General features: G+C 34.6%; 1 protein-coding gene across 1 annotated transcript in view; it reads right to left on the bottom strand.

Annotated features, from left to right (window-relative positions):
• Positions 1 to 21,440, bottom strand: part of CCDC18 (coiled-coil domain containing 18) — a 110,009-nt gene that overhangs the window by 46,617 nt on the left and 41,952 nt on the right. Inside the window, exons 16-21 of the mRNA XM_040627027.1 lie at positions 18,749 to 18,883; positions 18,085 to 18,162; positions 13,419 to 13,535; positions 7,576 to 7,743; positions 5,515 to 5,657; positions 341 to 504 (exon numbers count right to left, since the gene is read on the bottom strand). Coding sequence (XP_040482961.1) covers positions 341 to 504; positions 5,515 to 5,657; positions 7,576 to 7,743; positions 13,419 to 13,535; positions 18,085 to 18,162; positions 18,749 to 18,883 — 805 coding nt within the window. The remainder of the gene's footprint in view (positions 1 to 340; positions 505 to 5,514; positions 5,658 to 7,575; positions 7,744 to 13,418; positions 13,536 to 18,084; positions 18,163 to 18,748; positions 18,884 to 21,440) is intronic.

Consider the following 21,440-nt stretch of genomic DNA (forward strand, 5'->3'; position numbering starts at 1 on the left):
GTAGGGGAAGAAAGGGATAAAGAAAGGGGGGGTAATCAGAAGGGGAAATGAAACATGAGAGACTATGGACTATGAGAAACAAACTGAGGGCTACAGAGGGGAGGGGTGTGGGGGAATGGGATAGGCCGGTGATGGGTAGTAAGGAGGGCACATATTGCATGGTGCACTGGGTGTTATACACGACTAATGAATCATCGAGCCTTACATCGAAAACCGGGGATGTACTGTATGGTGACTAACATAATATAATAAAAAATCATTATAAAAAATAAATAAATAAATAAATAAATAAATAAATAAAAATATACAGGCAGCTAGGTTCAGCTAACCTGTTGCTTACCAGAATTTGTCTTCTTATCTAGTTCTGTCTTTGTCTGTTCTAAGATCATGTCTAACTGAGAGAGATGCATTGCTTTATTTTCTCCATCTCGTTTTAGGTACATTATTTCTTTTTCCATTTTAGAGAGTTCTTCTTTGTACTGATCCATCTCAAGTTTTACTTGCCTAGTCAAAAACAAAAAAATAAAACAAGTAGTAAACAATAATTTGGAAACCTAAAAGCCAACTGACTTGTCTCTGACTAAACAAAACCTGCAAGTTATATAAGGGCAAATATCAGCAAAACGTCTAGTCAGAATCTTAGGTCACCCTTAGGTCATATTATTAAAAATGCTCCAAATAAAAGATTGTAATTCTGCACCAATTATGTACCACTAAACACAACTGTACTACCTGGTAATATTTAGCAAGGCTAGCCTTCTTTTCAACTAACTACAGTTAGCTTGTGAAAAAACTTTGTATACTGAGAACATCTGTGGATAGGTGTCTGATTCATCTGGAATTTCTGTTATTGGCAACACAGAAAATAAGGAAGCCAAGCAATCAAAATATTCACCATCTAATGACCATACTATGCCTAGGAGAATCAAGTCCGTTATTTTTATTCAGACCTTTATTATTTATGTTAACCCTTTTTAGCTTTACAAGAGACTAGAGATTCTCAGACTAGTGCAACTTTCTTGCTTTACAGATGAGGAAACTGGAAGGTGAGTGAGTGGTCTGGAATAAGACAAATAGTTATTAACAGTGAGAGAATCAGGTTTACTAGCTTTCAGTCAGTCCTGAGCTTATTCCAACATGGAAGATCCTCTACCTATAGACAAATCAACACAGTGAGATAAAGTTTTGAGTCCATTTTTTGGTAATTCCAAAGTGATATTCACTAAGTAAACAAGTGCTAATGTCAGCCTCAATAGTGGGTAGAACTGATGCTCTCTGAATCAACATTTTTTGTTCTTGTTCTTTAGGTCTTTGATATTTAGTAAATTGAGTTTGCAAGTGGGAACATTTCTTTTGTAAATGCAACTTAGATAAATGTAGATTTGTTCAAGAAGTTGTTTTTTTTTTAAAGATTTTATTTATTTATTTGACAGAGATAGAGACAGCCAGCGAGAGAGGAAACACAAGCAGGGGGAGTGGGAGAGGAAGAAGCAGGCTCATAGCGGAGGAGCCTGATGTGGGGGCTCGATCCCATAATGCCGGGATCACGCCCTGAGCCGAAGGCAGACGCTTAACCGCTGTGTCACCCAGGCGCCCCTGTTCAAGAAGTTTTTAATCTGATGTCCATGAGTAAACTCTAGAACTATAAAACTCCTGAAACAATATGCAAAATTATCTATACATATGTTCTATGTACAGAAAATAATCCATAGCTCTTTATCACACCCTCAAATATGTCCATAGTCCAAAAAGTTAAGAAGCTTATTAGATAAGTGATTTTTAGCTTAACTAATTAATTTCTTATATTACAGTAGATATAAAAGATAATTAGAAAATAATAAATGAAAGAGGTTGGCATACAGTACCAAGAGATGACAGCCTGTCAGCAAAGAAGTTGGAGAAAAATTATATTTAAAAAAATGCAAGAACTCGAAAAGGACAGTAGTCTACAGACATTTAGTGAAAAAAGGGGGCTCTATACTCTTCAAGATTTTGTTGAGGTGCTACTGTATCTTTCAGCATGGTATAATAGCTGGTATGTAATGATAACCCTGAGACAACCAGAAAAATTTTAAATAACAAGAAAATATATATTTTAGAAAATTTCTACCAAAAAGAATTTTTTGTTTTGTTTTAAAGTTTCAGTACTTGGTAAAGATAAATTCTACTCTTATTTATTTATTTAACAGCACCACTCATTATTTCTTGATGCTAGGTGAATGAGGCATTAGTATAATATAATAAATATTTAAGGGTTTGAAAATTTTAATTATTATATAAATAATCCAATACCAAAAGTTTTCCCCTTTCTTTTCCACTTTCAAAATTTTAGAACAGGCTTTAAACCCACCAGTTTTCCCAGAAATATTTCATGTCTTATTGCAGAGTTATTGAGAGCAATCAACTCTGAAATTGGAAATAAAGCCAAAGGAAGGATTATGTAAACATAATACTAAACTTTTCGAACATGACGGCTGAGACTCTCTGGCCTCTACCAATGTAAAAAAAAAAAAAACAAAAAAACAAAAAACCAATGGTAACGGAGGCAGTACAAGAAATAAAAAAAGTGCTATATGAGCTGAGAAACCAGGGTCAGGTTCATTTACATGAAGTGACATTTACATGTAGCACCAGAAGCACCTTTTAATAGTTGGTTCAAAAAATTAGTTTCCTATCTATCTGAAGATATTTTAATTTTAAAACAGATCCAAGCAGATATTTTAACTAATATAACTTTTGGGAGAGAAAAACAGAGTTTTATAAATTGTAGTTCCAGAAGGGAAAGAAGCAATAGTGGGACCAGAGAAATTGGAAAAACCCTGGTTCACGAAGAGAAGATATCACAGAACTAGGGTATTTCTTTCTTATGAAGTTTAATCATTTTGCTCCTAAGCTTCTTATTAGTATTTGGGACTTACTTTTCCTCCTAAATGTGCCTATTAGCTATAATCAAGAAGAGGTTTTGTCTAGAAGTCAAAGGGTGAAAGGAATAAAAGGAACAAGCAATTGAAACAGAAAGCAAGATCATCAGTGGGAGCAAGGATTAGGGAGCAGTTGTTGGGAGTTTTGAAAGAAAAGGCCGAAGCATAAAAGAGTCTTCTACAAAAGTTAGTAATGTGATTGTCAGGCAGCAGGTCCCTTAAGGGACCACTTAAGGATGAAATTATGAATTTAAAGTAAGACTGGTCAGTGTGCTTATATTTTCCTCCAGATTCTCTAAAGATGCAAGCATGGAGTAGCATGAGTTAGATTCTTAGTGCTGTGTAGAAAAAAGTAAGAGAGAGGTAAGAGAGTTGCCAGTAGATATAAATCATTGATTTTATGACTGACTAGAATTTAAACTGGGTAAAGAAAGGAGAGGACATCAAGGAATGAACTAGTGGTGGAACTGATGAATTAAGTCTTGGTGAGATCAAAGCACTGTTGAATTTGGGGTATTAAAGGGAATCAGGTGATAACAGAGGTATAGATGCCTAAAATTCAGATTATGGAAAAACGGGAGATATCAGAAATGATAAGATCCAGAGTAAATCACATGAGTGAGTGGCTGAGGCATGTCAGAGCTCAAGATCATTAGAGGAGAGGAATCTTTAAAACGAGAAGCTAACATCTCAGAAGGATCAGCTAACAGATACTGAAATCCTCAAGAATAACGATGACAAGAGTGGTGTTGGAGGAAGCAACAGTACATCACGTGGCCTGTAGGTGTCAGCAACAGTGAGGGATGATATGGTCCGAAGACCAGAGGTTCACATAGTATACTATTCCATATCTCAACCCTGTGGGGTACAAGAACTATGGGAAAAAAATTTTTACTTTAGAGGGCTGCAGGACAGGAAGCAAAGTCCTCAGGAAGTGTAATATTTCTGTTAAAGCAAGAGAAAAGAAGTAGGGAATATAGAGAATGTCTTTCAGGATGGACTGTGAATTCTAGAGGACGAGTAGAAGTCTCTCAGAAGTTGGGATAAGCTAAGAGAAGGAAACAGTACAAGTGGTGAAGTTTTGGGGAATTAGTATGAGTTTGGGGATAGTATGAGATGACTGTTGACCTGGAAATACACAGCTTCCTGTGGTGTCCAGCATAAGCAAGGATAAAGTTATTATGTAACTATTCAAGTAGACACTGGTGGTGAGGCTGTTGTGTGGGAGACACCAGTCAATGGAAGAAAGAAGGTCTAAAGAACTGTGATCTTAGGGGTGCCTGGGTGGCACAGTCGTTAAGCGTCTGCCTTCGGCTAAGGGCATGATCCCGGCGTTATGGGATCGAGCCCCACATCAGGCTCCTCCACTATGAGCCTGCTTCTTCCTCTCCCACTCCCCCTGCTTCTGTTCCCTCTCTCGCTGGCTGTCTCTATCTCTTCAAATAAATAAAAAATAAAATAAAATCTTAAAAAAAAAAAACAAAACAACTGTGATCTTAGTCTTAAACACTGGGCAATCCTCTTGACCCAGTTGAGAGAGCTGACATCTCGAAAAGCAAGTTGCTACTCAATACACAGGCCTGATCTTTACTCCTGTCAGTGGGAGAGAGGGAACCTGGGGACATACAGTTTTAGTTCAAGTGCCTAAGTTAATTCTTGACTCCTGTTGGTAGCATGGTGGGCTAATTATGAGTGTATTATTAATTACGTAAACTCTTGCTGACAAACCATAAGAGGTCTTGGGAAGCTGAGGAATGCTTTCAGCTTATGGGTCCCTTTCTTAACCAATTAAATATTGACTCCTGGGCTTGGCTCAGCCAAATTAAATCAGAATCCTTAGAGGCGAGACCTAGGCATCAGTACTTTTTAAATAAAGCTCCTCAAGTAATTTTAATGTTCAGTTAAGGTTCAGAACCACTGTTGTATTCTATTAAGTTACTCTTTNTTCCCATAAACAATTAGACACCATAAAAGTTTTCAATGAGTACACCTTTGCCTAAAACTTTTAATACTAGTCACAATTTAATATAACACAACAGTTGCTGAGTGCCTATGAGGTATAGGGAACTATGCTAATTGTTGTGGGAGGACCCCATAATAAACCAGAAATTATTTTGGCCTTAAGCACTTGTAATACAATAGGAGGATAAAGGATATTAACTATATAATACAGGGGCGCCTGGGTGGCTCAGTCGTTAAGCGTTTGCCTTCGGCTCAGGGCGTGATCTCAGCGTTCTGGGATTGAGCCCCACATCAGGCTCCTCCGCTGGGAGCCTGCTTTTTCCTCTCCCACTCCCCCTGCTTGTGTTACCTCTCCCACTCCCCTGCTTGTGTTACCTCTCTTGCTGGCTGTCTCTATCTCTGTCAAATAAATAAATAAAAATCTTTAAAAAAATAAAAATAAAAAAACTATAATATAAAAAAAGCATAAAGAAGGATCTAAAAGTACAAACAAAATGCTAATAAGAACACAGGCTGTGAAGAAATTAAATCCTTAAGCAAATGCTTCACTTAACATTATCTGATATTGAAATTCAGGTAACTACTGATGTTGAAATAGGAAGAAAAAGAAAAATTAACATATTCATTTTACCTGGCAGTACCAGTAAGCTCAATAACTTTTTGCCTTTTCAAATCTGCTTCATGTGTGGCTGCTTCACATTTCTCTTGCATTTTTCTCAACTTTTCAGCTGAACTTTCCCTTTGTTTTTGAAGCTCTTGTTCCAGTTTCGATACCTTGTAAAAATAATTTTCAGTAAGTATTTTAAGTTCAGTCACATCATAACATTCTTTGGAAGAAAAATATTTATATAAATATGTAGTCTAGCCTCTCATTCAGTTTCAAGATGTATTATAAAACTCAAAGTACAGACCAGGAAGTAAATGTTTTGGAAATAAAAAAGCAAAACTTAACTCCGTATAAGATATTTCATTCATATACATATTTATAGAAGTAGCCACATCATAACACTAAAATAGGATTTACAAGAATTGAACAAAATAATGGTAATCGTTCCCCTTTTCATTATCCCCATTTGAAATGTTTTCTTCACTTGTCAAACGATGTTGCTTTCCTTCTTCACAAACTGGCTCATTCAGTGAAGGATTTCTAAATTCCCAACTGCCCTCAAATGTTACCATTTGTAGTTGCTCCTACCCATTATTTCCTCTGTTCTCCTACAGTGACGGAGGTATTCTTCCTCCTATATAAGTCAAATTGCTTCACTGGTGTTCTGGATTCATTTTCTCAGGAACCTATCCACTTTTCCAGGAACTCCTACTATTGACTATCTACTACTCTCTCCTTCTGGCTTCTTTATATTAGCATTTAAACATGTTCAAGACATTCCCATCGTAAAAGACTATCCATACCTCTATCTCCCTCCAACCACCACCACCACCACCCTTTCTTTCCTCCTCTTCAGAGCCCAATTTCTCAGTTTTCTATGCTTGTTGTATCATCTCCTCACTTCTCATTCATTTCTCAACCCAAAGCAATTTAGCCTTTCTACAGAAACTGAGCAATGTCACTAATGACTTCCATGTTGATAATTCTAGTGGACATTTCTCAACCCTCATTTTACTTGATACTGATTTCAGCAGCCCATGACACCAATTATTATTCCTAATTTCATGAAATACTTTCTTTGGTTTCTGTGTACTGTATCTCACAAACATCTGCTCAAGTCAATCTTCCCACCTCTCGTTCTGTATTTTCTCCCTAGTTAATCTCAGCCACTCCATGTTTTCAATGAACATTTACATGACTCTGCTCTTCAAGTTAATCTCTGGCTAATGACTTTAATATCCTCTCTGCTCTTCTAAAACCTCTCACTAAAGAACTGAATACAGATTATAAGTTATTAATACCCACACCTCTAACTCAAGTCCCAAGAATAAAATTAAAATAGTACCCAGGTAAAAACTAAAGGGAATCACCAAAAACCCACCCACTCTGTGTTTTTACTGAATAGCACACTCATAAGCAGAAAGAATCTCAAGATGAGTAATAATCTGAAAGGATCTAACATGGAATCAATGCATAGAGGAACATGAAGGAAAGGCAGAAAGAGGATACTGTATACACTGGAAAATTTACTCCAAATACTACAGAAATTTTTAGATATAAACTTCTTTAGACCCTCAAAAAAGTTAAAGACATACAAAAAAAATCTCTTAAAGATCAAGAAAAACAAAACAAAAAATATGAAATATCTGCCTGAAGAATTCTGATGAACTGGTAATGAATGAAAGAGAAAAGACTCAATTCTAGTATAAAATTCCTAGGATTCTTTCATTGGAGTAATAACTTATTTTTAGAAGTAAGTAGTTTCCTCTGGGATTTTTCTTGTAGTGCACTACTTTAGCATTTCTTTAGGGATTATCATCCGTCCTGATCCAAAAACATGACTGAATGAAGAAGTCTAAATTATAATTAAGTTCTACGGATGACAAAAATGTGCCCATAGTATTAAAGATGCAGGTTAGAATACACACAAATAGAACTTCACCCACTTTTCAATGTTAACGTAGAATATTTCTTATAATATGAAATCTGTGAGGTAAATAGCAATTAATATGACAAAATATTTATTATTGACTTTTACAATTTCTATTTCATACAAGTGCAACTATTCTGACCAATAAGATGTACCTGTTTTTCAAGTTTAGTTTGAATGTCTTCTAGCTCTCCGCTTCTAATTGTCTCTTGTTGTAACATTTGCTGCTGTTGCTGAAGAGTATGTTGTAGGATAACATTCTGCTCAGCAGTCTCTTGAAGACTGTGATTTTTTATCTTTAGTTCTTTCTGTAAACAGTATACCTAACAAATATATATATTTCTCATTAAAATGACATTTCAAATAAAAAGTCATAAAATGTCAAAGCTGTCTTCCTTACTATCTTCACTTGTCATGTGGGATTAATTCTATTTATGGCTATAGTTTGTTATATGGAAGGGCAGGTTCACTTCTCTTAAGGGAGGGCGTGTTAGAAGGGCCTGCTTATAAGGCTGACTCTTGGCTGGTGTCTGGGAATGTGGCTTTTGAAACATTCCCTAAGTGAAGAGATTGTTTTGCCTGGCTGTGGCACTGAATCATGCTTTCCTTCTGACAGTCTGTAATTTTGATCAGCCCACAATAAAAACTCTCAACTTTGAGTCATAAACAGGCTTCTCTGGGCAGAAACACTGCACACCTATTGCCACATTTCACTGCTACAGAAAGGAGCATGTTTTATGTGACCCCCTCCCAGAGAAGGGAGAGAACCCAGGAAGCCATAGATTTCTCCACACTCCATAAAATGACTCTTTTCTCCTTACTGAGAATAAACTATAGCCATAAAAGCACTGCATAAATGTTAGGTGCTATTTATTATATTATTGTTGCTACTATTGCTGTTTGTAAAACGATATCTCAGTAAAGCATATGAATATTCATGATCCAAAAAACACATAAAGGAATGACAATATCAACTCTTTGCTCCAAATATTTAGGACTTGAATATGCTGGTCCCCAAAATTGCTTTAAAAGATACCTTTAAAATTATCTGGAAGTGCCTATTAAGAAGGAAAAAAATTCCTTTGTCCTAGTAATCCAAATCCAATTAAGTCTGCCCAAAGAAATTATTTTAAAAATCATATTAATGCAGCAAAATTTAACATTTATTTTATACTATTCTTTATGTGATCCTAAAAGGGGAAAGTTTAATAAATGATGATATATCAATCTGATTTAAAATGATGAACCATTTAAAATCGTAATTTAAGAGGCAGTAGGAAATACAATATTTTACAAAATGAAATTAAGTGGAAAAAGCCTCCCAGAATTACATTTAACATAATTATGAAAAACATTCAGGCAAATAGAAAACTGAAAACTTAAGTATTAGAAAATGAATTGCAGGTAAATCTTTAAAAAATATCTTATTGTTGCTTACATAATAACTATTTTTAACATGAAGGAAAATAAAAGCCATTTCTTAAAAGCCAAAAAATCTTTCCAATAAGTATTCCAGAAGAAAGGAATTTTAAACTGCTAAGAAATAGTGGAAGAAAACACTCACTTGGTCCTTTTTCCTAATTATCCAGCAGTTGAACATTCAGAATCATGAAGGGCTGAGGGGCCAAATATTCTTTGCTCATAATGAGAAGCTCTTAAGTTTCACATTTCTTGGGCACCTGGGTGGCTCAGTTGGTTAGGCAACTGCCTTCGGCTCAAGTCATGATCCTGGAGTGCCAGGATGATGCAGTCCCGCATCCGGCTCTCTGCTCAGGAGGGAGTCTGCTTCTCCCTCTGACCCTCCCCCATCTCATGCGTGCTCTCTCTCTCTCATTCTCTCTCAAATAAATAAAATCTTTAAAAAAAAGTTTCACATTTCTTCATTATATGATGACACTGTAAACTTGGAGAACTTTAGGCAACTAAACAATTTCTTATTCTATTATGATAGTCCTTTTTTATGCTAATCTGCTTAATTTTGTCTACATGAAAATAATTTATTTAGTATAAACATGTATCAGTACCCCGTTTTCTTTTTTTTACTTGCTAGCCTCCAAGAAAACTGCAGATCACACTTAGTACAGTAGTTTATTTTACAAAGAACTGACTTCACTGCAAGACAAATTCAAATACTATTTTCTTTTTTGGAACATCCTGTCTTATACTTACTTTGCTAGTCAGAGGAAAAAAATGGACAAAATATTAAGATAAAACAGAAAAAAAAGAAGATAAGCCGTAACCAAAACACCAAGAAACTGTACCACATAATAACAATAAAAAATTTATATCAGCAACCAGGCCATTGGCAAAATAATTTCAATTAAAAATATTGAGTATCAACCTACATCTATCCAATTTAAAGTGGCATTTTATTGCACTACCCTTTAACTTCCACTTGACTTTAAAATATAAGAAATAGTTTTTACATTATATTCTCTACTAAGTTATTATATTCAGAGAATAAAGTTTTCCCAAAGGATTCATCATTTTATAATTAGGGTCAAGAAAAAAGTAGAATTCACACTATAACATCTACTTGACAATTAACTTTATCTAGATTAATCTATATCTGAAGGAAAAATACTCTCACAATTATTACAGAAAATAAAACATAAGCCAGGGGTCCCTGGGTGGCTCAGTCAGTTGAACATCTGACTCTTGATTTTGGCTCAGGTCATAATCTCAGATTTGTGAGACCGAGCCCCTCAGTTAGGTTCCGTGCTCAGTGAGGAGTCTGCTTGAGATTATCTGCCTCTCCCTCTCCATCTGCCCCTCCCCCTGCTCACATGCTCTGTCTCACATAAAAAATAAAATCTTTAAAATAAATAAATAAAATAAAATATAACCCAGAAAAGTTACTGATATGATGATATGATGATGCCAACTGCTCAAAATTTAAGTCTATCAATTTGAATAAAAATATCAATAAAATGATTGATTTTATGCAAAAAATGTTTAGGCTTATTCACATCTATTTTGTTGTTTATTTTCTCCTATCATGTTAACAATGTAATTTTGCATCATACTTTTATCACTTTTTAAAGCACTTTAATATGGAATTAAAATAGTTTCAAAACGATTCAGAACCCCAAAGTTACTATTATTTTAATCATAAATGTACTTACTTCAACATGTGGAAAATAATATTTGCCTGAGGCAAAATTTCAGAGAACCATTTATTAGCTTTTTGTGGCAGATAATCAATATTTAGTTTTTACAACTGGATAACGTCCTACCAGTATGCTCTAGGGTCACTTAATTATTCAGTTAGTATGTGATTTGGGAGTATCTACGGATTTAAAAGATTAAAACATCTTTATAACATCACCTATTACTAAAAGAATGGATGTACTATGAATCAAATCCAATTTTCTAAAAGCTAGCTATATATGATGAAAACCTCACCAGTCTGATATAAGATAATACAGTTGACTCTTGGAACTGCACAGTACACGCGTGCAGATTTTTTACAGCACAGCACTGTAAACGTATTTTCTCTTCCTTAGGATTTTCTTAATCACATTTTTTTCTCTTGCTTACTGTATTATAAGACACATATAACAGAAAATATGTGTTAATCATCTATGTTATGGTAAGGTAGATGTCTAGTCAACAGTAGGCTATTGTTCATAGTTAAATTTTTGGGAAATCAAAGGTTATATGGGGATTTTCAACTACATGGCGGGGATGGGGTTGGCACCCCTTACCTCTGCATTGTAATTGTAACCAAGGGTCAATTGTAATTATATTAACCAGCATTGATATTAAAATTTGCACTAAACACAAGTAACTCTAAAGTGAATAAATGTATGGGGTGGTACTTAAAAAAACAAAGTAAGTGTAACTGGATTTTGCTCCATGTTTCTTATCAATATATGTGAAAGAGTGAAAGATAACCTGTTAAGAAGCCAAATACACATGAATTGAGATAATTCAGCAGCAATGAAAAGTACAAATCTTTCTAACTTACTTAATTATTCCCTAGTATAGTTGTACATACTTGACTAATACTTCTGATCTCTAATTCAGTTTGGAGCCTAGGTTTATACTTCCAGTTGTTTTAGAAATAATTCTAATTTCATTTTAGGTAAATGCCTATTACCCACCCTAGTCTCTGATGCAGTTTCTGAGAACACAAAGTGTAAAGCTCAACAAACTCTCTTGTTACAAACATTGCTTGTGTCCAGATTCCATCTTTTCCAAGTCCATTTACACTGAAGTACAGAGAGGGCTATCAAAGAAATGTTTAAATAATGTTTGATGAAGTTCATAGTAAAATAAAAATAACATTTCTATTTTAAAAAGTCAAAGTATCCATAGTTGAGGTAATTTAAATTCCATATACCGCAGTAGAGAAATATATGCTGTCTGTCAAAGATGCTGTAAAAGCCTTCATGGACAGATGTGGAAGGAAGAAGACAGGACCAATAAAATATGAAGATTTCCTTTTTTAATCTCTAAACTTATATAATTATGTGATGCACTTAAGTCTGGAGTGCCAGTCAACTACATATTTGCTTTTAGATCTATGCCTGCCTTCCCCTGCTCTGCTCCAGGTATTGCAGGAAATTCCCCTCTGGATAACAGAAAGATTTAGCTAGTGGGAGGGACCCAGAGCAGTTCTCCTCTGCGGCCTCAGTTTCAATTAGACTCCTTTGTGGACCTCACTCCACTAGGCAGCCCTGCTTCTGGACTATAATCATAGCATCTTTTCCTGATAGTCCTTTACCCTGGTTATGGTAGTGATAATCTGAGTTATGATAATGATAATCTGAGTCACCTTACCATGCTTTATTTGCTTCTCCCCTCATCCATCACCAGTGTATCTAATTCTCTGCATAAAATTCTCTCCATTTTAAAGAAACAGGAAAGAATCTTTACTGGTTGGAACTTTCTGATACATTCAAGTCAACTTTGATGAACATTTCTGGGGGACTATTTCTAAACATGAATTTAAGGTTCAAAGCTTATATTTAGTTTAAATTTTAAAACTGAATTTATTTTAAATTTATATTATAAATTCTAACAAAGAAATAAGGGAATTCTTCACTAAGGTTATACCTTTGAGCAAACATTCAGTGAATACCTATTATGTTGAAAGCAAATGGTAGACACTGAGGATATAGAGATGAATAAGTTAAATTGAGTCATCCATACAGTATCTCAGAAACTCATCTCAATAGAGAAAGTTGAATATCTTTCTTTTTTTTTTTTTTTAAAGATTTTATTTAGTTATTTGACAGAGAGAGAGACAGCCAGCGAGAGAGGGAACACAAGCAGGGGGAGTGGGAGAGGGAGAAGCAGGCTCCTAGTGGAGAAGCCTGATGTGGGACTTGATCCCAGAACCCTGGGATCAGGCCCTGAGGCAAAGGCAGACGCTTAATGACTGAGCCACCTAAGCGCCCCAAAAAAGTTGAATTTCTAAACCTAATTCTCAATCCTTCAGACAACCAGAAGGAGCAAAAATAAAGTGAAAAAAATTTGAAGAATTTTATACCTCTAAATCTAAGACAATATTCTAAGTCTTAATCATTTTATATTAGAATTACTCTCTATGATATTAATAATAATTTAATCTCCTGATTCTCCAGAAATAGAAGAATCAGAATTTTAAGGTGTCATATCTTGTGTTGAACTGAATTAATGTTTGTTATAAACAAAGAATATAAAATTGGAATTTATATTTTAATGGAAAGATTTTTTTTAAAAGATTTTATTTATTTGAGAGCGAGAGTGCATACACATGGGGGTGGGGGGAGCAGAGAGAGAAGCAACTCCCCACTGAGCAGGGAGCCTGATGAGGGGCTTGATCTCAGGACCCCGGAATCATGACCTGAGCCCAGGGCAGAAGCTTTAACCGACTGAGCCACCCAGGCACCCCTTAATGGAAAGTTTTTTTTTAATAGCTACATAAAGATGTACTTTTAAAGAATCTTAAAAATACTATCTCAAAAAGAAATCATGTGAAAAATGTTTTCTAACAAAAATGCTAATTTACCTCTTCAGATTTCTTCTTTAGCTGTTTTTCAAACTTCTCCTTATTTCCTTCTAATTGATTCAAGTGCAAGGCAAGTTCTTCCTTACAAATTTCCAGTGCTGAATCTAGTTGTCTGACCTACGCAGGAGAAAAGCAAAAAAAGAAAAATCAACTAATATTAATGAATGCTTATTATATGGTCAATATTTTACAGGTTTATCTCCTAATGTTACCTAACTGCTTCAACCTGAATACACAGCCCAACTTAGACACAAAATGCTACTACAGAAAAGAGTTACTTGGAAAACTATTTCATTGCAAATTAGGAAATCAGAGGCTGGAGTCCTGAAGAATAAACAGAACATGAGCAAGTGAAGAAGGGCATTCCAGGAAGAGGGAGTATGTCCAGAGACAAGACAATGTGAAAAGGAATGGTGCGAAGTTGGCAGTTCAGGGTGCAAAGAGTATTAATTTATAGGGGATGGGTGTTTGGGAGATTAGATTGGAAAGACAGACTGGGGCCACTGTCAAGAACCTGTAGACCAAATGCCTTAAAACATTTACCTGAAATAGTAAGCAACGTTTAAGCCTATTTCTTAAGTTCCCTTAATCAAGAAAAATAGTAAAGTGAGTACAAACTAGTGTACTGTGCTAATAATGCTATGGTGTGAATATTCTGAATGTGCTGAAGTCACTAAGAAAATGAAAATGTCTTTGTTAGCTAGAAAAACCACTTAGGAGGCTGCATTTGCTTTGCAATCAGTGAAAACATTTTCAGAAAGGCAGCACTGTACCTTGGTTGAAGTGTTCACATAGCTGCAAATGCTTTACACCACCTTAATATTAAAGAGCAAATGGGCAAAGCGCAACACAAGTTCAGTAAATTTTTTCACAAAAATTAGTTCAAGGGCCACAATTTGCACACATGCTCCATATCCCATCTGTCAAAAAGATGCTTGTCTTGCTTCTTCCTTAGTGTAACTTTGAGCTTCTCAGGAGTGTTTTTTTCCCCTTCATCCAGTAACATTCTCATAAGTCATCTTGAAGGTGTAAAAGAAATCTCAAGATGAGAACAAGAGAAAAACGCTCCCTCTTGCAGATACTACTGATTCTATATCATGAAATTATCTTTGCAACTCTTATTTCTAAATAGAGAATCTTGACAGTTTTCAAAGATTGTCCCTATAGCCTGTGCATATAAACATTAACAGCTAAAAAGTTGGTAATTTTGAATTTTTATCCTTGTTAATAGTTACCCTCATAATAATTTTTAAATTAATATTTGTTTTATGAAAGGTATAAATACTTACAAGTTTCCTTTGTTTTTTTCTGAGGGTTTTTTTAGTTTTTTTTCTTAACTATGAGAATGAGCACTGGCACATGTATCATCTCCCACACAGGGAGAAAATAAGATCTGTGACTGTCAGAATATCACACCTGATAATTAATAATGCAAAAACTAATTCAGGCAAGAATTATCACTACATGTTAAAACCATTGGTTACAGACTGTTGAGGAGCAGTACATTCACATGGCCTGAAAGAATCACTGCACATTTTATTAATTAAATGGAAAAAAAAATGTGCCCTTCACGTGGTAAGATCTGGCAGTAATCAGCTTAGATAAAGTGCCAATATTGGCAATGCCAGTTATGGGGTAGTTTGACACGTGCTTCCTGATGGGAAGCAAAAGAACGCCGTATAACTCATGTGGTGCCCTAGCTGACCCGGACTTTTCAGAAGATTAAGTATCAAGAGAACAGAAAGAGAGAGTGAGTTTAGGGAAACCTAAAGTGTCAAATGCAACATGTAATTATAAATGAATCCTAGATTGGAAAAAGAACAAGAGCAAGCTGAAGTAGTGTTTCTCAAGGTTTTAATGTGCATACAAATCAGCAGGGCACCCTATCGAAATACAGATTCTGATTCAGTAGAAGGGCAAGGATTAGGGTGAGGTAAGACAGGAGACATGGGCTCAAAATTTAAGGAGACACTCACTCTCAGGGTCACGCCAAGTGCCAATGCTACACTTATACAACCCTGAGAGTAAGCTCTCCCTAAACTTTGCACCAGAAGCAATTCACTTCCTTCACCTTAGTCCCAATTCTGCTCAGTAGGTCTGGGGTATAGCTGAAATCCTGCAAGTCAAACAAGTTTCTAGGTGATGCTGATGTTGCTAGTCCACAGACCATGCTTTCAGTAGCAAGCCTATAAAGAACAATTTTAAACAACTGGAAAAATTTCAGTACGGACTATGTATTGAATGATGTCACTGAATTAATTTTTACTTTCTCTGGTGTAGAGTGGTGTAGTCACATAGGAGAAAGTTTCTGGTCACAGGATATACAAGTTTAAATATTAAAGGTGTAAAGTGTTATGACATCTGCAACCTTCTCTCAGGTGGTCTGGCAAAAAGGAAATGTGTATGTATGAGAGTAGGTCAGTGCATGCACAAGTGGGCATGTGTGTGCGCGTGTGTAGGGAGAGATGAAATGAATGTAGCTACAGTTTAACAGACAGTAAATCTAGGTAGAGGGTTCACAAATGTTCTCTGTACTATTCTTTCCATTTTTTGTAGGTTTGGAATTTTTAAAAATAAAATTTAATTAAAATTAATAAATCAATTTTTAAAATAATAAAACCCAAAACATTTACTATTCTGTTGGATTTATTATTTGAACAATGAGTTTGAGAGTCTACATCTCATTTGGATAAACATCATTCACCTCATACAAACCACTTATAAATATACATGTATATATATGGACATAAATGAATGAAATGAAAACAAAGACACTGCTTTGCTGAACCAAAGAACGTCCTCAGGAGTCTAGTCTGGGGGTAACCAGGTGTGGGCTCTAGTCTACCTATCTTCAACAAAAGCAGCTGAGTTCTTTTATGTTGTTTTTCTCCACTTACGACTTTCTTTGGGAAAAGAAAAAAATCCAGAGTGGAATATAAAAGCAAAACAAAACAAACTAAGTAAACAAAATCTCTAAATCTAATAGGCACCTTCTTGATATTCTATTTAACAACCTGTAACATAATTGCTTTAATTTATTGGTTTCTTGTTCCTGTTCATTGTTTTCCCATCAATCTTCTAGTTCTCATTAATCATACTTTCGTGAGTGATGTTACTTTAAACTGACTCTTATAACTCTCCTGCAGATAGAAAATTCAAAATTTTTGTGATTTCATTAATTATATTTGTATTTCCTTTGTTAACGGTTGAATTGACTGCATTTTTCAAGAATTTATCGATTGTAAGGATATATATTCTTTGGTTACTTTAAAAAAAATCATTATTTTTTATGCAAAGAACAAACAGAGGTACATAGAGGGACACAGCCAAAGTCAAGAAGGGAAGGTGGTAATGACATAATCAGGAAGAAGCTAGATTTCAAACTTCAATTTCATCGCTACAAATATCCTGTATTAGGTTTAGTATAGCTTGAGTCATAGGACTGTTGTTTCTATATTTCTTCCTCATTTTGGTATTTGCCCCAATAACATCAAACCTAAAGCTACTAAGGGAATAAAACCCAATAACATAATTTCTTCTCTTACTGATTTTAATATCTGGTTATTAACATATGGAAATAAACTACTAGATGTGTTAGGCAATTTAATAAAAAACAGGAGTTAAGTCGCAATATAGATTTTATTTAATGAAATTACTTCATGCCTACAACTTTTATAATGATTTTTCATGTTAATGATCTTAGAGGTTATTTTTACATGAAGAAATGAATTGACACGGCATTAAATGTTAAGTTTTGGAGAACACTATATGAAAGTTATGTATAAAAATATAATTGTGTTTCATGGGCATACTTGGTAACAAAATGGATTAAAAACAGTACTAGGCAAAAATAACAGTGGATTTTTAAAATATTCCTTATATTCAAGCCATATATGACAGAATAAACATGCTGGTAATAGCATGTTTGGACCTATTTTTAACACTAAAAATGCAAAGGAGATTATATCGAATATATAGTAAGTACTTATTAAACTCTGAGTAACTGAGTATGTGCTAAGCAGTATAGGTACCTCATTTCATGTCCTCGTCATACTGACCCTCGTCCAGAGTACTGTTATCTGTATTTTACTGATGAAAAAGTTAAAGTTTAGAGACTTAAATAACCTAGCCAGTGTTAAAGTTAACTAGTAAGCACTCTGAGATCAGAACTGAAACTCAAGTCAACTTAGCTCCGAAACCCATTCTTTTGACCATGAAGACTGAGTAGTCACAAAACTTATTTTATCTGGAAATTCTGATTTTACCCCCTAATTAATCTTACAGCAGAACTGGTAAAAAGAAACAAAACTCGACTGCTTGTAGATTAGTCTCCCTTCGCTTCCTCTGTTAATTCTTTACTGGTAAGGTTAATAAGTAGCTACAGTCAAAAAAATATTTTTTGTTAAAAAAGAAGCCTTTCTTAAGGCAAAAAAAAAAAAGAGGTTAGACAATCCACAATCCACAAACCAGATTATCAACGATCAAATAATCAAGATTATAATTCACAATGAAGAAAATATACTTACAGAAACTAAGTTCACTGACTCAGGTAAAATCTTTACCTGTGAGTTTTTATCTAAATGATTTTTACAATTTATAGAGAAAAGTATAAAAGCTACAGAATGTCTCTATTAAAAAAAAAGTTTTAAAAAATTAGCATACTAGCCTTGATTGTTTCTTCAGATACTTGGTTCTGTAATGTTCTCAAAGCTTCATCTTTCTTCATGTTTTCCTTTTCCATCTCCTGAAAACACACAGATTGGTAGCAAAAATATGAGTACATGTATAAATATTTTAATTTTAGCATTACTAATGAGCTGTTAAGCAACTGATTTAAGAAGAATTAAAGGTAGGTTACAGGGGTGCCTGGGTGGCTCAGTTGGTTAAGCATCTGCCTTAGGCCCAGGTCATGATCCCAGGGTCCTGGGATTGAGCCCTACGTCTGACTCTCTACTTAGCGGAAGCCTGCTTCTCCTCTCCCTGCTGCTCCCCCGGCTTGTACTCTCTCTCTCTGTCAAATAAATAAAATCTTTAAAAAATTTTTTTAATTAAAAAAAAAAGTAGGTTATAGAAACATAAGTATTAGTCAGCTTTTTAACAGCACTTTTAGGGGTGCCTGGGTGGCTCAGTCGGTTAACTGTCTACCTTCAGCTCAGGTCGTGATCCTGGGGTCCTGGGATCGAGCCCTGCATTGGGCTCCCTGATCAGCAGGGAGTCTGTTTCTCCCTCTCCCTCCCCATTTGTGCTCTCTGTTGCTATCTCTGTCTCTCCCAAATTAAATAAAATCTTTTTTAAAAAAATAAACAGCACTTTTACGAAGATGATTTTACCCCTTTGCTTTCCGTCAAGAGTCTGTCTAGTGATTCAAGATGATGTTGTTTACATATTATATCTTGCTGCAAAATGGACATAGTCTTTTCTTGTTCTTTAAACTGTTGGTCTTTTTTCTCTAGTTGAGATTCAAGCTAAACATAAAAACACGATTAAATTTCACATAATTTTTTAAAAAATCATGAAACATCCTAAATATACAGAAAAGAATATAATTATCCTATGTTAAACTACTACTGAAATTACATAGATTTTTGCACTTTGCCAAATTTCCTTCAGTTTCTCTCCCTTGAGAGAAGAAATGAAATCACATGGCCAGGTCTTATCTCTCATCAACACAGTTGATTTCCTCCCTCATCAATACAGCTGACCCTCGGCCAACACAGGTTTGAATTGCACAGGTCCACTTATAAGGGGATTTTTTATAGTACAGTACTGTAAATGTATTTTTTTCTCTTCCTTATGATTTTCTCAATCACATTTTCTTTTCTCCGGCTTACTTTATTGTAAGAATACACTATATGATCCATGTAACATACAAAATACGTATTATCTGACTGTTTTGTTATCAGTAAGGCTTCTGGTCATGAGTAGGCTGTTAAGTTTTGGGAGAGTCAAAAGTTAGATGAGAATTTTCAGCTGTGCAGGGGGACTATGCCCCTATCCCTAAGTTGTTCAAAGGTCAACTGTACTATGCTGAAATTGGTCTGTATCATTCTCTGGTATGTTTCTCACACATGTTTTTTGTGTATACTACATACGTAGGTCTACAAATAATATGTAATGTATTTTTGTTTTGAAATCTTACACAGGCAATATCAAAACATCTGCAAGTTTTAATGACTTGGTTTTTTTTTTTTACTCAATATTGTTTTAGATACTTATCACTGTATATTTATCCATGTATCCATATGTGGATTTAGTAGTGCTTTTTCTAACAGTATAGTATTCCACTGTAACAACAAACTACACTTTGTCTTCTCTTTTACTCAAGAACGTTTAATATTCTATTTTTTACCATCTCAGCAATGTTACAATATATCCTGTGTACATGTCTCTTTATGTATTAGAGTTTCTTCAGAATAGATCACCTAGAAGTGGACTTTCTGTTTGTAGGATATGCACATTTCCAATTTCATTAGGTATTTCTCTTCAAAGTGCATCAAAATTTATGCTTATATTAGAAATGTATAAGCTTCTCACTCCCACAATTTCAACAATTGGTGTTATCAAAATTTCAAAATACCTTTGTGATGACAAAATAGGAAATTACTGATATGTGTATATGCATATATGTGCACATTACATACAAATGTGCAAAAATTATGTATGAGATATATATAACCCACATACATACATATATAATAAAAATTTGGCAGAACAAGGTTAACTAAAAAATATTAAAACTAAGGAACTCTGAAAACACTCAAATGAAAATAAATAACAAATTAGAGGAACATAACAAAGATGGAAGAAAAGTGAACAGAGCCTAAAGGACCTGTTGGACACCATCCAGCAGACCAAAATGCAGATCATGGAAGAAGAGGAGAGGGAAAAAGGGACGTTGAGAATATCTGAAGAAATAACAACTGAAAATGTCTAAATTTGGGGCGCCTGGCTGGCTCAGTTGGAAAAGCGTGCAACTCTTGATCTTGGGGTCATGAGTCTGAGTCCCATGTTGGGTGCAGAGATTATTTAAATAAATAAAAACTTTAAAAAAAAATGCCTAAATTTAATGAAAGACATGGATATAAACATCCAAGAATCTCAACTCCAAGAAAGATGAACTCAAAAGGGAACCACACAAAGACACACTATAATCAAAACTTTCAAAAGAAACAGAAAGAATCTTGAAATCGGCAAGAGATAAGTGACTAATCACATACAAGGATCCACAATAACATTACAAGCAGATTCTCATCAGATACTTTGGAAGCCAAAAGACAATGTGTTGATTTACTGAAAAGAAAAAAAATATCCTACCAAGAATCCTACTATCTGACAAAACCGTCCTTCCAAAGTGAGGCAGAAATTAAGACATTCCCAGATAAATAAATCCTGAGGGGGTTGTGACCACCAGATATGCCCCACCAGAAATGCTTAAGGAAGTTCTACAAAGTGAAATGAAAGGACGCTAGATAATAATTCAAAACCATACTGAGAAATAAAACTCTCAATAAAGATAACTGCAAAGATAATTATAAAAGCTAGTATTATTCTAACAATGGTTTGTAATTACATTTTTTTGTTTTCTATAGGATTTAAGAGTCTAATATATTTAATGAAGAAAAACCAGTTAGTGCAAAATCTAGTATTAGTATAAATTTGGTTTGTAATTCTAAGTCTTCTCTTTACATAATTTGAGAGACTAATGCATTTGAATGAATTATTAGCTTATGTTTTAGGGCACACAATGTATAAAGAAATAATTTTGTGACATTAACATTAGAAAGGAGTGAAAATGGAGCTGTGAAAGGACACAATTTTTGTAAATTACTTAGGTTGGTACAAATTCAAATTAGAATAAAACTTTAGAATGTTAAATGCAATATCCATGACAACCACACAAAAAACAGCAATACAATATTCACAAAGAGAATGGAAATGAGAAAAGAATTTTAAAATTTCACTACAAAAAACAAGCTAAATTCAAAAGAAGGCAGTAATGTAGAAAAGAAGGGACAAAAAAGC

This window comes from Ursus maritimus, unplaced genomic scaffold (assembly GCF_017311325.1).
Source record: "Ursus maritimus isolate PB19 unplaced genomic scaffold, ASM1731132v1 scaffold_12, whole genome shotgun sequence".
Taxonomy (NCBI): domain Eukaryota; kingdom Metazoa; phylum Chordata; class Mammalia; order Carnivora; family Ursidae; genus Ursus; species Ursus maritimus.